Here is a 15,004-nt window from a genome sequence, read left to right as displayed (position 1 = left end):
AAATAAATCAATTTTCAAATATTGGTTAGCCGAGTTACCGATAACTACCAAGCTACCTCACATGTCGGGTGACCCAAGTCAAACCCCACCCAAATATTTATCCAAAACTATAAACCATAGTTTATAATTTAAAAATACTCATTTGATAATACAAAAAAAAATTAATGTTTAAAACGGAACTCAATAACTTAAAACTCAAGTAACCAATAGTTACTAACAATTTACTTAATTAAAATAAATTAAGAAAAACGTTTACAATCTAAAACGTCAAATTGACACGTCTTGTCAATAATTCCAAAATATAATAATTACCTGAGTAATTATAAATTATTGATTAAAAATATAATTATCGTTTTTCGATAAAATAATTTAAATTATAAAATAAAATTAATATCATTTTTAAATTTAAAATAATGCTATCAAATTACCAAATTAAAAGTCAAAACGAAATTCAAAATTCCAAAATCAAAATCGGCAAAAATAATAATTTATAATAAATCAACATCTTAATAATAAGAAATCAACTAATGAACATCATAATCCATTAATTAGAATTTGACATTACTGCCACCAACACCAAACCAAAAGAAATTATGAAAATCAAACAAGAAACTTAATAAAATATTCAATGTTGCCCATATCTCATTTAACTCAAAATAAATCAATAAGAAAGCTCAACGTATGATTAACAAACCCAAATTCCAAAATAAATCAATAAGAAAAACCCAAGCATTATGAAAGGAAAAATTACCGCCAAAACCCAAACAGTTACCATCATCATCAATTATGAACCATTTACAGTAACAAACCAAACAATTTTTGAGTTACTTGAATCTTAAGATCCAATCATTAAACAACTTGAAAGCTAATTAGCATAGGGCAATCAATCATCATAAACAACCAACAGTACATAATTTACGTGAATAAGAGCACAAGAAGCTATGGCTGGAAACGACGATCGAGGTCGCCACGTTCGACTCGACTCGAACCGAGAACGGGCCCTCAAACAAGCCAAGGCAACACACAGTAATTTCAAACCAAGGAACATAATAGATAGCATCAATTCCATGGAGACCATCGGCAGTCACAAGTCATCAAAACAGCAGCTAAGTGATAAACCGAACCGTAGAACGAAGGAATTGAACGTACCGTTATTGATTCCAACACGTAAGGTTCGAAGAGATCGTAGAGTCGATATGAACCGTCGAAGAACAATCAGATTAAAGCTAAAACAACGAGATAGGAATCAAGAACCGTATTTGACGATATCGAAATCAAAAAAACAAAGTAACGTAATACTTACCGAATCTTGAATCGAAAGGAAAAAGAATGATTAGCGTAGTGTTTTTTTAGCGTTTTTTTGAGATAGGAAGACGGCTAGGGTTTTATAAAAATAGGGTGTTATATGATTAAGAGGCAAACGAATGAATAGCAGTAAAATGAATAATAGGAGCAATTTTAGTTACTGCTTCATATATTTCAAAAGATGAACAAAAGATGGGCTCTTCATGCATAAGGGAATAGGATGGGCTTTACGTGGATATCAAAATGGATTAAGTCCATGCATATGGCAACCTATTATCATTTTTTTTTCTTATAAAAGAATTTAATAATACACACAACCACGAATCGAATCAACGAACGACTAAAATAATATTTAATAAAAATATTTAATAACAATAATAATAAATTATCTAAAACTTGACGGAATGCAAAAATTAAATAAAAATAATAATAATTTAAAAATACGGGATATTACATCGTGTAATTGAGGTAATCGTGTTATCTGTTTATCTTAACGTGTTAATCGTGTCACTCGTTTAAATTTCGTGTCGTGTTAGGGTTGAAGATTTTGATACGATTAGTTAAATGGGCCGTGTTTGTTTATCCTAATCGTGTAAACAGAGTGAGTCGACACGACACGAACACGATCGACCGATCCGTTTTGACACTTCTATTTATAACTATTTGATATTAATGTATGATTATTTGATTGTTTAAAAAAAATGTCAAATTAGGGCATATTGCTATGTTAAATCCCAGACCTTGAGCAGTGAGAACTGGACTTAATTTATAAGCTAAGAGAGTGGCAGTTTTGTAAATAAAGAATTTGTGATTAGTTATGTCTAATTGTATTTAATTGAACAAAAGGTCAACGCGCCCCCTAAATTTGTGACACGGGATCCTCTAATTCAATTTCTGTTTTTTTGAGCAACTAACCCCAAAACTCTTTAATTTTAAATCAAATAACCCATAATTATATTTTTAAAATGTGTAAAATATAAATCGGAGGCGAGAGATGCAAAAAAGTAATTAAATATTTCCCTAATTGTTGCGATATAATTATTCTAAATCTATTTTTTAAAATAAAAATATAAATTATGGGGTTAATTATTTGATCCAATAATGAAGAACTTTGGGGTCAGTTAATCAAAAAAATATAAATTGGATTAGATGACCCCGTGGATAATATAATAGACTCAATTTATTTAAAAATTTGTGTTAATCTATATCTATATATTTTTTAAAGAAAAATATATTAAATATGGAGTCCCTTGGGTCACATCTTTTTATTTGTTCCATATAAAATCTGATCTTTTAGTATTGTGATAGTAACGCACCGTGTTTTATTTATTTGACGAACCAATTTTAGCTTTTAAAAAATAATTCAAGAAACAAATAGTTTGAGAGTTTTAATGTTGCAGTCTGTTAAAAAAAATGAAACTTAGAGCTTAAGCTTGGAACTACTTTTAAAATAAGCAACCTTCCAAGTACCAAACAATGATAATCAAACTCACCCCTCAGCCAATATTATGAATATTCAAATAATATTCATTGACTGATTCTAATATACTTATTCTGTCTATACCTTTAAAACTTTTCTTAATTACATTACATCATTCCACTGGTTTCACATTAACACAAATTACTAGCTTTAACGAATTAACCGGCTATAAATTTAGTTAAACCAATTAAAAAAAATTAAAAAAAATAAAATAATCTGTTTTTTTTTTGTCATAAGATGAAAACATAGAAAAAATTATGAGTATATACAAAGAAGAAATACTACTAAAAAAAGGTGAGTAAGCCAATCTAAAATAAATTAACGAGTACTGCAAAACAATTATCAATAAGGACTTTTTAGCCATCAAATGAGCCACCTAAATACACGTATAGTGTAAAAAAAAAACTCAGATCTAAAACCGAAAGATTAAACTAGAAATAATTCCTCACTAATAAGGAAAAAAATATATTTTTAAGAACCTGATGATTTTTTTTTTAAAATAAAATAACGAAAGTAATAACTTTCCATGTGTCTAGAGACTCGGTCTCTGTCTAAAAAGCCAAATTTTAAATAAAATTAAATAATTTTGCCACTAAATTTAATTTTATGGTTACTTTCTTCATAATAAAATTTAATTTATCTAGTAATATACTATTAAATGAATTATCAATTTTTCATCCAATAGTAAAATAAATGAATCAAAATAACCATAAAAAATTAATTTTTATTTTACCGCCATAACATCAATTCATTTGATTTAAATATAAATTTTTTGGCCGAAACATTTTGTATTCATTTCCAACACTAAAAAATATAATGAAAATATCAGTTTTCTAATAAGTTAAATAACTTTAATGATGCATTTAAAGAATAAATCAAATCAAATACTGATAAGATAATTATTAATTTTTATCTAAATTCAAGATCTAAATCTTTTTATGATTTATTATAAAAATATTCCGACATAAAAAAATTAAAATAAAAACTTTTTTAGAATTGGTTATATTAAAAAATGGGACACATAGTATATTCATTTTAAAAGAAAAAAAATTAGTTGAGTTGAAAAATTAAAAAAATTGGTTGAGTTAAAAAAAATTTAAAAATTATTTGTAAATATAAAACCTAATATTTTTTTGACTAAATATCCAAAAAAATTAAAAACAAATAAAACATAAAACCGACAAAAGCATAAACTTTATATTAAAAAAAAAAGTAAAAATAACGGTTCTAAAAAGAATAAAATTTCCAGCCATTTAAAATGTTAACTCATGCCAAATAGTGATATAAAATTATGCCAAATAGTGATATAAAATCACGCCAATTAATTTACGTAGCATGGACAAAAATTAGAAAATAAAATATAATATGTAATTTGAACAATAAAATTATTGAGTAATCGATTATATTTTGTATTCATAGATATATTTTAAAGTTTTAACAAAGTTTTATTGTATATTTAATAAAAGCTATCTGAAACGTTTCGAATGAGTTTTTAATATCGAAAATAGAAAACACAATTTTATTAAATTATCCGTGCTTCATAGGCCAAAATAGTGATAATAAAAATTAAAGTAGGAATAATTGTAATTTCAACTTCTCCTCACCAATAAAAAAATATATTTTTAAGAATCTGATAATTTTCTTTATCACACTATTTTAGTTTAAGAAGCACAGACAATTCTTGGAAGATGTTTCTCTTATTGTTGGATATAAGCATCACAATAAGAGAAACATCCTCCAAGAATAATGGAAAGATTATAATGTTGCTAATACTTTTCATAAAAAATCAAAATCCTCCAAAAATAATGGAATAACACAAGTCAAGTGATCTGGACATGATAAGACTAGAGGTTCAATTTTATAAAAACTAACTGATTCTGGTTATTATTTGCAAAATGTGAGGTCTGATATCTCAAACATAAAACGACATTACAAACGTTTTCACTACCATCTGTTCAATTATGTATTTTCTGTAGAAAATAAAATTTTAAAAACCGAAAATAAACGGTTACCGAATCTGATGAATATGCAAGAATTACACACATAACACAAAGGCTTTTGAGATGAATCTAAAACTTAAAATAGCCAATTTAAGTAAAATGGATTGCAATTCAGAAAGCATGAAATCAAACCCTATAAATTATATTTGCTGGAAAATGTCCAAATTTCCATCACTGTCAAAAAAATGGAGATTGCATATGAAAGGATTTTCCTCTTTTCTGATTATGCTGAAATGACCCTAACATTTTGAAAATACATTAAAATTTGTAATATCAGAGTTCAATTTCCGATACTACCGCTGATTTTAAACCAAAGATGTTAAAAAACAGAGAAAATGAAAGACAAAAAACGGTTTACTAAACATTTTCAAGGTAGCCATATCTAATAAGTTCATCATTCTCCTACTTATCAAGATCTATAAAAATAGTGTAATCTCCTAATTGGTATGTCACTATAAATTAAATTAACAAATAAAATTAGTAAAAAGCAAGAAAAACTGTACATCTTTATCACTTAACGTGCATAACGTTAAGTTTTAGGATTTTTCATAGCGTAAATTATATCATATGTCACAAATTTATATTCAATAATGGAAATTAATTTGAAAAATAAACCAAAATGACTTTCAGTTTAAATTTCTTTTTTTTTTTTGTGCAAAAATTATTTCGATAACTAAACCGACATGCAATCTCCTTGTAAAATCACTGTGAATGTCATTCTACTTACCATCTTGTTTGTAATTAGACTCTTAAAGCCTTTCGAACACTAAACAAATCTTCCAACATAATAAAATGAAACAAAAAAATGTACATTCGCCAGACTCGTATTTTTAACGATTTATGGATTATTATGATTTAATTCTGATGCATAAACTAGATTTGCAATGAAAAATGGACATATCTTTTTAAAGATTTGAGATATAAAACATGAACCTTTCTTGTACTTTCAAGAAAGTCTCATGTTTCTTTTTTACAACTCCTAAGAAATTCTCAATACATTAGAGTTTATGTAAATAAAATTAACTTCGGTCCTTGAATTTTATATTGAAAGAGCAAATTATTGTTCAAAATATTTTATAATATAAACAGAAAAATGTTAGGATTTGTACCTTGGCATTTCGGATTTACTAATTGTTGGGGTTATATGGCCTAGATCATGTGAAAACTAGAATTTGGAGACAATGGCGTATTGATAAATAAAACGCCAAAAGTATAAGAAAACCCTTGTAGTTTTTTAGAAAGCATAAGACAACCCTTCAATATTTTTGGGTACAAATCGATCCTTTAATTTTTTTTGAACAGAAAATCATTCCGTCCAAAATCTCTGTTAACCGGTGACGTGGCACACAAGAAACAAATTCAAAAAATTTAAATTTTTTAACACATTTCACCCTTTTCTTCATTTAAATATCAAAATTATTTAATATTTTAAATATTATAATAAAATCATATTTATTTGTCAAAAGTAATCTAAATTTTTAGTTAATTTAATTAAAATTAATAAAATTTGTTTAATGAATTTTAAAATCATAAATATTTTTTTAATTAATCCTTATTTTATCTCGAGATTTATTATTCCGAAACAGAATTCGCTCGTAATTTTCCATTCCCGCTACCGCCCTCTCGCAGTCCGATCTGCCGTCGGAGACATCAACCTTTGTCTAAGACGAAGCTCATCGTCTAAGCTTCGTCTCAGACGAAGAAGCTCATATAAGCTTTATCTGACGAAGCTCAGCGTCTAATACAAAGCTCAAAACATAGAGATTCGTCTCAAACGAAGCCAACGTCTGAGCTCTGTCTCCGATGCAGATCTGCGTCTGAGACGGAGCTCACACGAAGAGCTTCGTCTCAGACTAGATCATCGTCTAAGAATCGTTTGAGATTCGTCTCAGACGATGGGCTTTGTCTGAGACGAAGCTCTTCGTTTGAGCTTCGTTTGAGACGAATCTCTACGTCTGAGCTTCATCTCAGACAAAGCTTATCTGCGTCTGAGACAAAACTCAGACGCTGAGTTTCGTCTGAGACAAAGCTCTACGTCTGAGCTTCATCTCAGGCAAAGCCGCTTCGTCTTAAACCAAACTCAAACGATAAGCTTCGTTTCAGAAAAAGTTGGTTGTCTCCGGCGCGTTTTCCTGAAGAGGCGGCGGCGGTTCTGGACGAAGGTGGTGACTATGGAAGTGGGTGGAAGGAGGAGAGGAGAAGATAAATTGAAAAAAGAAATATACATTCGCCCAAAAAAAAGCGGAAAACATAATAAAGACCAATAATTAGGTGAAGCAGCATAGAAACGATGATGAAAAATATTCCTAAAACAAACTTTATTTCATAGTAATAAATTTTTTAGATAAAATCCGATTTTTTTTTAAATTGTGTTTCGAAGTGTTTAATTAGATTTCGATTAATTTTATCAGGTTTCGAAGTGTTTAATTAGCTTTCAATTAGTTTAATTGAGTTTTTATTTATTCATAAAGAAAAATTGAGTTTAAATTAGTTTTAATTTATAATTTTATTCAATTATAGATATTTAAATGTGGAAACATGATAAAGATGGTTAAAAAATTATAAAATAAAATTGGTAAATATTTTAAACATTAAGGCTGTTTTTGAACTTTTTCCCTATGTGCCACATCATCAGTTACCTGAGATTTTAAACGGAAGAGTTTTTTTTGTTTAATTTTAAAAGTTTGAAGGTCGATTTATACAAAAAATAAATTAAAGGGTTATTTTGTACTTTTTAAAAAAATTCAAGAGTTGTTTTTTGTACCTTCAACCCAAATAAAACATAATTATGATAAATTTGGCATTCAAAAGAAGAGGAGTATTGTAATTTAAATTGAAAACATAAAATGGGACTTACAAAATTATCGTAACAAACTTGTAAAATTTCTTTTTTCTTTCTTAAATAGAAAACTCTAATTGTCAAGATTTTTTTTTTTTGTTTTTCGCTTCGCTGCTGTTAATAGTTTTTTTTTACCGTTGGCGGTATCCATTTTTTTATTGGTTTAGAATAATATAAATAGCCAACTTTTTTTCATCTTTTTTTTTGTTTTTGATGGTAAATCTATCGACGAGACGTGTCAATTTCAATATATACATATACAAATAAGAATTAGAGGTAGATCAAAACCTTTCAAGATTGGAGATGAAATCGTATATAAGTTATATACATTTTTTTTGATATCTTTATTATAGCGATTGTATTTATTCATGAAAATTTTGATGTCCTTTCTCTATACTGTTTTTTGTCTTTTTTATAAAAGACTGGTAAGGTTTCTGTTAGATAAAAAAGAATTGGATCTTATTGTGATAGAACAGTTATATAATTTCTATTTTTATTTTATTAGGCAATATACGAATCAATGTTTTATATATTTTTTCATGTCATGTCATTAAAAATGGTTATACCTTTTATAAATTTTTACACTTGTAACTGTTTGATATTAATGTACGATTATCTGATTGTGAAAACAAAATATAAAATGGATTCCTAGAAGGGATTTTTGACAAATTTGTTTCTTTTTTTATATAAATTCATTCTGTGTCTTCAGGCTAAAAATTTCCGAATTTATACCAAAAAATCCACCAGCCCGTAATATGGTATTGTGAGCTGGCACCAGCCGACAATAGCATATTGCAGGCTGGCCTTAATCCAACTGATTAAGGCTAATCAGTGGATTAAGGGCAGCCCGCAATATGCCATTATGGCTGCAGTACCATTTTTTGGGTCTACATATTTGCCATGTCAGGTTTAGAGAGATTTAGGAATTTACCTAAAATATAAAAATAATAGGATTTTATACCTCAATAAGAAAAAGTTAACAAAAATACATCATAATTTTTGCTCTTTTAGTATTATACTCTCAATATTTTAATATTTGTGGTTTTACTCTAATAATATAACATGTGTTACTTCCCTCTCTCTATCTCTCTCCTTTCTCTTTTTTTTTTCTCTTTCTTTCTCTAATCCCGATAAATTGCACATGCCATATTTTTTTTGTGCAGGTAACATTTCTTTTGTTTTTTTATCAACCTTTTGTTCATTTCTTTTGTTTATTCCATTTTTATTCTTTAATTTTTTTTATTTCTTCTTTTTTCATCATTAATTAAATTAACAAAAGTGCAGATCATACAATACCAATAAATTAAACATTTTTTTCATTTATTTTAGTATTATCAAATATTTTTTAATTTAAAAATATATACTACTATTTAAATATTTTATTATATAATAGCATATTCAAAAATTATATGAACTAGATAAAAAAGAATAGTATCACATTATCATATAATTATCACAACTTCACCTTAGCATGTAATTATCAGTGTACCATATTACATTGACATCTTATTATTATGTATGTAGCAGATTATATTATCATCTCGTTATCATAATTTTTCTATAATTTGTTTTTCATGTCATGTTATCATTTTATTATCAATAAGAACCTTATCATACTATTTTCTTCACATTATCATCTCGTTATCATAATTTTTATATAATGTTTTTCCATATGGGTATCATATTATCATACTATTATCATAACTTTGTTATTTAATTATCATCTGGCTATCACTGGTATCATGAATATTTTTGTAATTATATTTTCACGTACGTTATCATTCAATTATCATAATATTATCATACTTCATTATCATCTAGTTATCATACTGTAATGTTATGATAACGACATGATAATCAAAAACTACATAGCATTATCATTATATTATCATGAAATTCTTCTATAATTTTTTTACGTACGTTATCATAATCTTATCATCCTTCATTATCATATAGTTATCATAATATTATCATTTAAGTACAATAATACATTATCATCTCGGTATCATATGACTATATTATGATAACGAGATGATAATACAATAATAACAACATGATAATCAATTTTTTACTTTGTAGAATTTTTTTTCATGCAGTGTTATGATAACAATATGATTTTATCATAATATTACCAAAGTTTTATTATGAGAATTTATTTGACTCACTTTACAATAATTTTATCATTATATTATCGTAATCTTATCATTATCTTATCATTATATTATCATAATTTTATCATAACCAAAAAAATAAAAGAATTCACTTGTTTTCATAGTAAATGGCATCAGATACAAGTTGAGAAATTAATTCTTCATTTTTTATGTAGATATGATTTGTATTTTTTAATGTTAATACCTACCTCCATAATTATTTCCCTTTTACTCATTCAGTAGCTGCACTAAGAATAATCAAAGTCCAACCAATTAATTGAAATAATAAAACCCTAAATAAATTGAATTAGCTATCAAAATAATGAAACACATAGATATTAGAGGATACAATGGCAGAGCCACAACAAAAGTCTTAAAGCGAGCATCAACAACGACTCTTCTCATCTACCCTAATTTGCGGCTTCACTACATCTCCACCACTAAAGATCGCCTTCCGCCGTCGAGGATCCGCCTCCGCCGATCTGCCGCCGAGGATCGCCGCCGCCGTCGAGGATCGCATATTACTCTACTCTTCTTCTAAGCTCTCTTCTACTGCTGAGCTAATCAAATCATTACTTATCCGCCGCTTCCCGCTCTACTGCCACCGCCGCCGACGATTTGCATAATTCAGAGAAACAAGCAAATAGTGAAAGAGAAAGCAAAGAGTAAAGAAAAATAGATACAGCGTATTAGTTTTAAATTAGAAAAGTAAAAACATAATTAAAACAAATTATGGAGTAAAAAGATAAAGCTAAAAAAACCGAGAGTATTTTGTTTAACTTTTTGCAAGTGAGGTAGGTTTTACAAATATTTTAAAAATTGGAGTATTTTTCCTAAATTTCTCTCAGGTTTATGGGTGCAAGTTGGACCCGAATTTTGTATCCTAAATATATCTATTTGATTTTATGATATGCTGATTGATATTTGGTTTCAGTAAAATTTTGAAGAAAAAATATATTTACAGTGTCTCTAAAATCTAACTTGGTGTCTTGATTCTAATTAAAATTATTATTGATGTTAAACATTCTTTTAGACTAATATTGATATAATTCAATTCAAAAAAATGACCAATTTGTATGAAATTTTACTGCTGCTTTTAATTTAAATGACCATGTACACTATCATATTGACGTAGTTTGCTCGATGATTCAGTCACTTCAATTCTACTGTTTTCAAAAAAATTATATGGCAATGCTAAATTTTTTTGGTATTATTTTAAAATTAGTATATTTGATATTATTTGTTTAAGGGTTAAAAGAAAAAAAAAATCATGAACTTTACACATTTTTTCATTTTGATCATGCAATTTAATTTTTCTCATTTTCATGCACGAGCTACCACTTTTTTTTTCAAATTCATGCACGGTGCTGAGGTGGTACTCGTTCATTGGTGTAAACTGACCTCCACCTCAGCGAATTACACCAATAGAGCTGTGACACTTCAGCACCGTGCTCTTTCTGTGTCGGTGACTCTTTCTGTGTCGGTGACTCTTTCTGTGATTGGTAAAATCCTTCTCTGATACAATTATTTGACTTTCTCTCTTTGATATTGAAATGATTGGTGGTTTCAATCCCTAATTTGTGTCCTCTGGCTTTCTGTTTGTTTCATTTCATGTGTTTTGATGAAATATATTGGGCTAAAAGCTTTGGTGGAAGCTCTGAAACTAGAAAGGTAATGTTTGTTTTAAATTTAAAATTTTATTCTAGTTAATTGATTTCGTTTTGTTATGTCATATGTGAGCTAATTTACTGTTTTTTCTGTCTATTTGTTGACGTAGATGGACCCTGATCCTGTAAATGGACAAGAAGCCATTGGTGGCCAACATCCTGTTGTCCAAGGAATTTCCCCAACTGGCCAGATTTCTGTGGAAGCAAATACTGACACAGACCCTAATCTTGCTGGCAATATTGGTGGACAAAATAATCCAGTGGAAGCAAATACCAGAAAGAGAAAGGAAGTCCACCAAAGATCAGTTGTATGGGACCATTTTAATGCTATTAAAGATGCTGATGGGGTAATCATACAAGCTAAGTGTTCCTACTGTGCTCGTATATATAGTTGTCATGCTAAGAAAAATGGCACATCCACTTTGAGAGGTCACTTGCTTAGATGCACTAAACACCCGCATACTTTAGAAACTAGGCAAGCATTGTTGTCCTTGCAGCCTGTTGTGAATGTGGGTCTAGTCCCAAATAGTGGTCCTGCTATGTGTAATGTTGCTAATTGGAAGTTTGATCAGGAAGCTATTAGGAAAGCTGTGTCTTACATGGTTGTTGTTGATGAATTGCCTCTGAAATTTGTTGAGAAACAGGGCTTTAAGAGGTTGATGAGTATAGCTTGTCCTAAGTTTAAAATGCCATCTAGATGGACTGTAAATAGAGATTGTTTTGCCATGTTTGTGCAAGAGAAGCTAAAACTGAAACAATTTATGAAAACAAATAGTCAAAGAGTCAGTCTAACTAGTGATGCATGGACTTCTAATCAAAGAATCAACTATATGTGTATCACTGCCCATTTCATAGACAATGACTGGAAGCTCCATAAAAAAATAATTTCTTTTGTTCCTTGTTCAAGACATAAGGGTGAATACTTGTCAAAAACTTTAGAGTCATGTTTGAATGAGTGGGGTCTTAAGAATATCTTTACTGTGACTCTTGATAATGCTGAAAACAACACTGCTGCCATGAGTTTTTTCATGAAAAAAATGTTGAGTTGGGGTACTACTCCTGCTAGATGTAAATACGCCCATATGAGATGCATTGCTCATATACTTAACCTTGTTGTGTCTGATGGTTTAAAAGAGTCTAGGGCTTCTTTTGAAAAGGTTAGAGGGGCTGTTAGGTACATAAAAAACTCACCTCTAAGGTTAAGTAAGTTTAATGCATGTAAGAAGTCAATTGATGTTGATTGTAAACGTTCTTTGTGCTTAGATGTCCCTATCAGATGGAATTCAACTTATCTCATGTTGAATACTGCTTGTATGTATCAGAGAGTTTTTGAGGAGTATGAGGAAACAGAGTCTAGCTTTAAGAATGATTTGGGTGAGAGTGTTCCTAGTTCTAGTGATTGGGAAAGTGTTAGGGAGCTATGTGGTATGTTAGAGTGTTTTTATAAGATGACATTGAGAATCTCTGGCTCTCTGTATGTGACTTCTAACAATCACTTAAATGAAATCTCTTATTTGTGTACAATCTTGCAAGACTGGATGGGGTCTACTGATTCTGGATTGAGGTCTATGGGCACTAAAATGAAACAAAAATTTGATAAATATTGGGGTGATCCATCTGTTATGAACAAATTGATATTCTTTGCAAATATCTTAGATCCTAGGGATAGAGTTCTGTATTTGGAGTATACCTTGACTCACATGTATGGTGCTCATGAAGGGAAATTTCTGTACTCTTTTCTGATATGATTTGCATGAATTATTCAATGATTATGAATGCCAATATAAGAAAGAAAAGTCTGGTGGTGGCCAGACTAGTGTGCCATCTGAATATGTTGGCCATTTGTCCCAAGCAAATTCTGTGTTGAAAGAGAGGTACCTACAGCAAATGATGGAGACTGATGGAGTGGGAGGAACAAAGAAAACTGAGTTGGATATCTACCTAAGTGGGGGAGTAGTTGGAAATGAAGAGAATTTTGACATTCTCAGATGGTGGAAGCTAAACTCAGAGAGGTTTCCTATCCTCTCTAGAATGGCTCGTGATGTTCTTGCTGTACCAGTCTCCACTGTTGCTTCTGAGTCAGCATTTAGCACTAGTGGAAGAGTGCTTGATGATTTTAGGAGTAGTTTGACTCCTGCACTTGTGGAAGCCCTTATCTGCACTCAGGATTGGCTAAAAGATCCAACTCAACCTGTTTCTGTTGAGGAGTCATTGGATGAGTTGGAACAATTTGAAGAAGGTAATCTTTTGTCCTTCTTCTGTTTTATTTTATTTACCTTATACTGTGATTATTTACTTTATACTAACTCTGTACTTTCATTTCTTTGCAGGTTTACAAGAACCTGCCAGTGCTAACACTAATGAAGCTAATCCTATAGTTTGTCTTTGTCTTTGCTTGATTTACTTGCTGATTGCTTTTTATGACTTGCTGGAAGCTTGTTTGCTTATCTGATGGACTTATTTGACCTAGTTGCCTTTCTGTCCCATTTGAAATACATGATAATGATAAGTTAGCATAGACATTTAAGAGATATTGTTCACATGTTCAATATATTGCTGGCTTTGATTTGATTTCTGTCTTTATGCTTAATAATGGCCATGATGATGCTTCCACCATCCAAGTGTGTATACAACTGACTATATATGATGAGGCACTTAACTTGTGCCACCATTTTATGGTCTTTGTGTTTGTACTTGACATATCTATAATCTAAGCCTTTGAAGCATTTGGCATTTTGTATTTCTGATTCTGATGTCTCTTATGTCTTGTGCTAATTTATCATTAAACATTAGGCTATGATGAAAGCTTCCACTTAAGTCTGAAATTAGTTTGACCATTAATTGTGTGACATACATTGTTACCTTTTAAGAAGGCTGAACTATTTTGACTTAAAACATTTGAAGTCTGAGCCCATTTTGTTATTTTTTTACACAAATGTATATGTAATTACATTTGCTGAATTGCATATAGAGTGTCTAATTTTCTTGTTTAATCTGTTTTGCAGGTTTGACTTGTAAAGATTTTGTTTGAAGCAGCTTTATGTAGAGGCAGATTTTTGAAGCAGCTGTATGAAGGCTTATTTTTTGGAAGCTTATTTTTTGTAAAAGGTTTACATACCTTACTAATTTTTTGGGTTAATTTTTTGTAAAGCCTTATACCTGTAATTTTTTTGTAAAGCTAAACACTTAGCAAATTAATATTTGCCCTGCCTTTTAAATGCAGGCTGTGATTTTTTGAGTCCAGGGTTTAAGGTTATAACTTATAACCCTGGTTGTAATTTTGTAAACAAAATTTTATTTGAATAGGTTAAATTTTTAAATTTCAAATTAAGTGGGAAATTCGGTTTAATGACCCGGATCGGACGGTTAAAACCGAAATTTCGGTGCTCCAAACCGATAAAACCGTTGACCGAATGTGGTGGTTTGGTTTTAATTGTTTAGGGATGGTTTGGTTCGGTTTTGGCAAGTTCAACTCCACACCGAACCGAACCGAACCGTGCGCACCCCTTTAAATACCTTGTCAAATCCGCATATAATAAAATAGGATTAATATCACCATATAA

General features: G+C 29.7%; 2 protein-coding genes across 2 annotated transcripts; both read left to right on the top strand.

The window, feature by feature from the left end:
• Nucleotides 1-11,369: 11,369 nt before the first annotated feature.
• LOC126656573 (zinc finger BED domain-containing protein RICESLEEPER 2-like) lies at nucleotides 11,370-13,288 on the top strand. Its single transcript, XM_050351169.2, has 2 exons — nucleotides 11,370-11,445; nucleotides 11,552-13,288. Exons 1-2 carry the CDS (start codon nucleotides 11,386-11,388, stop codon nucleotides 13,187-13,189), a joined length of 1,698 nt encoding a protein of 565 aa, XP_050207126.1. The 5' UTR covers nucleotides 11,370-11,385; the 3' UTR covers nucleotides 13,190-13,288.
• A 43-nt stretch (nucleotides 13,289-13,331) lies between these two features.
• On the top strand, nucleotides 13,332-14,680 carry LOC126657202 (zinc finger BED domain-containing protein RICESLEEPER 2-like). The gene is made up of 2 exons (XM_050351858.2): nucleotides 13,332-13,680; nucleotides 13,772-14,680. The coding sequence occupies exons 1-2, from the start codon at nucleotides 13,332-13,334 to the stop codon at nucleotides 13,891-13,893; spliced, it is 471 nt and encodes a 156-aa protein (XP_050207815.1). The 3' UTR covers nucleotides 13,894-14,680.
• The last annotated feature ends 324 nt before the right edge of the window (nucleotides 14,681-15,004 follow it).

The sequence above is a fragment of the Mercurialis annua genome, linkage group LG7 (genome assembly GCF_937616625.2).
Source record: "Mercurialis annua linkage group LG7, ddMerAnnu1.2, whole genome shotgun sequence".
Classification (NCBI taxonomy): Eukaryota; Viridiplantae; Streptophyta; class Magnoliopsida; order Malpighiales; family Euphorbiaceae; genus Mercurialis; species Mercurialis annua.
The sequence above is the reverse complement of the archived record's forward strand: the minus strand, read 5'-3'. Positions and strand labels throughout refer to the sequence as shown.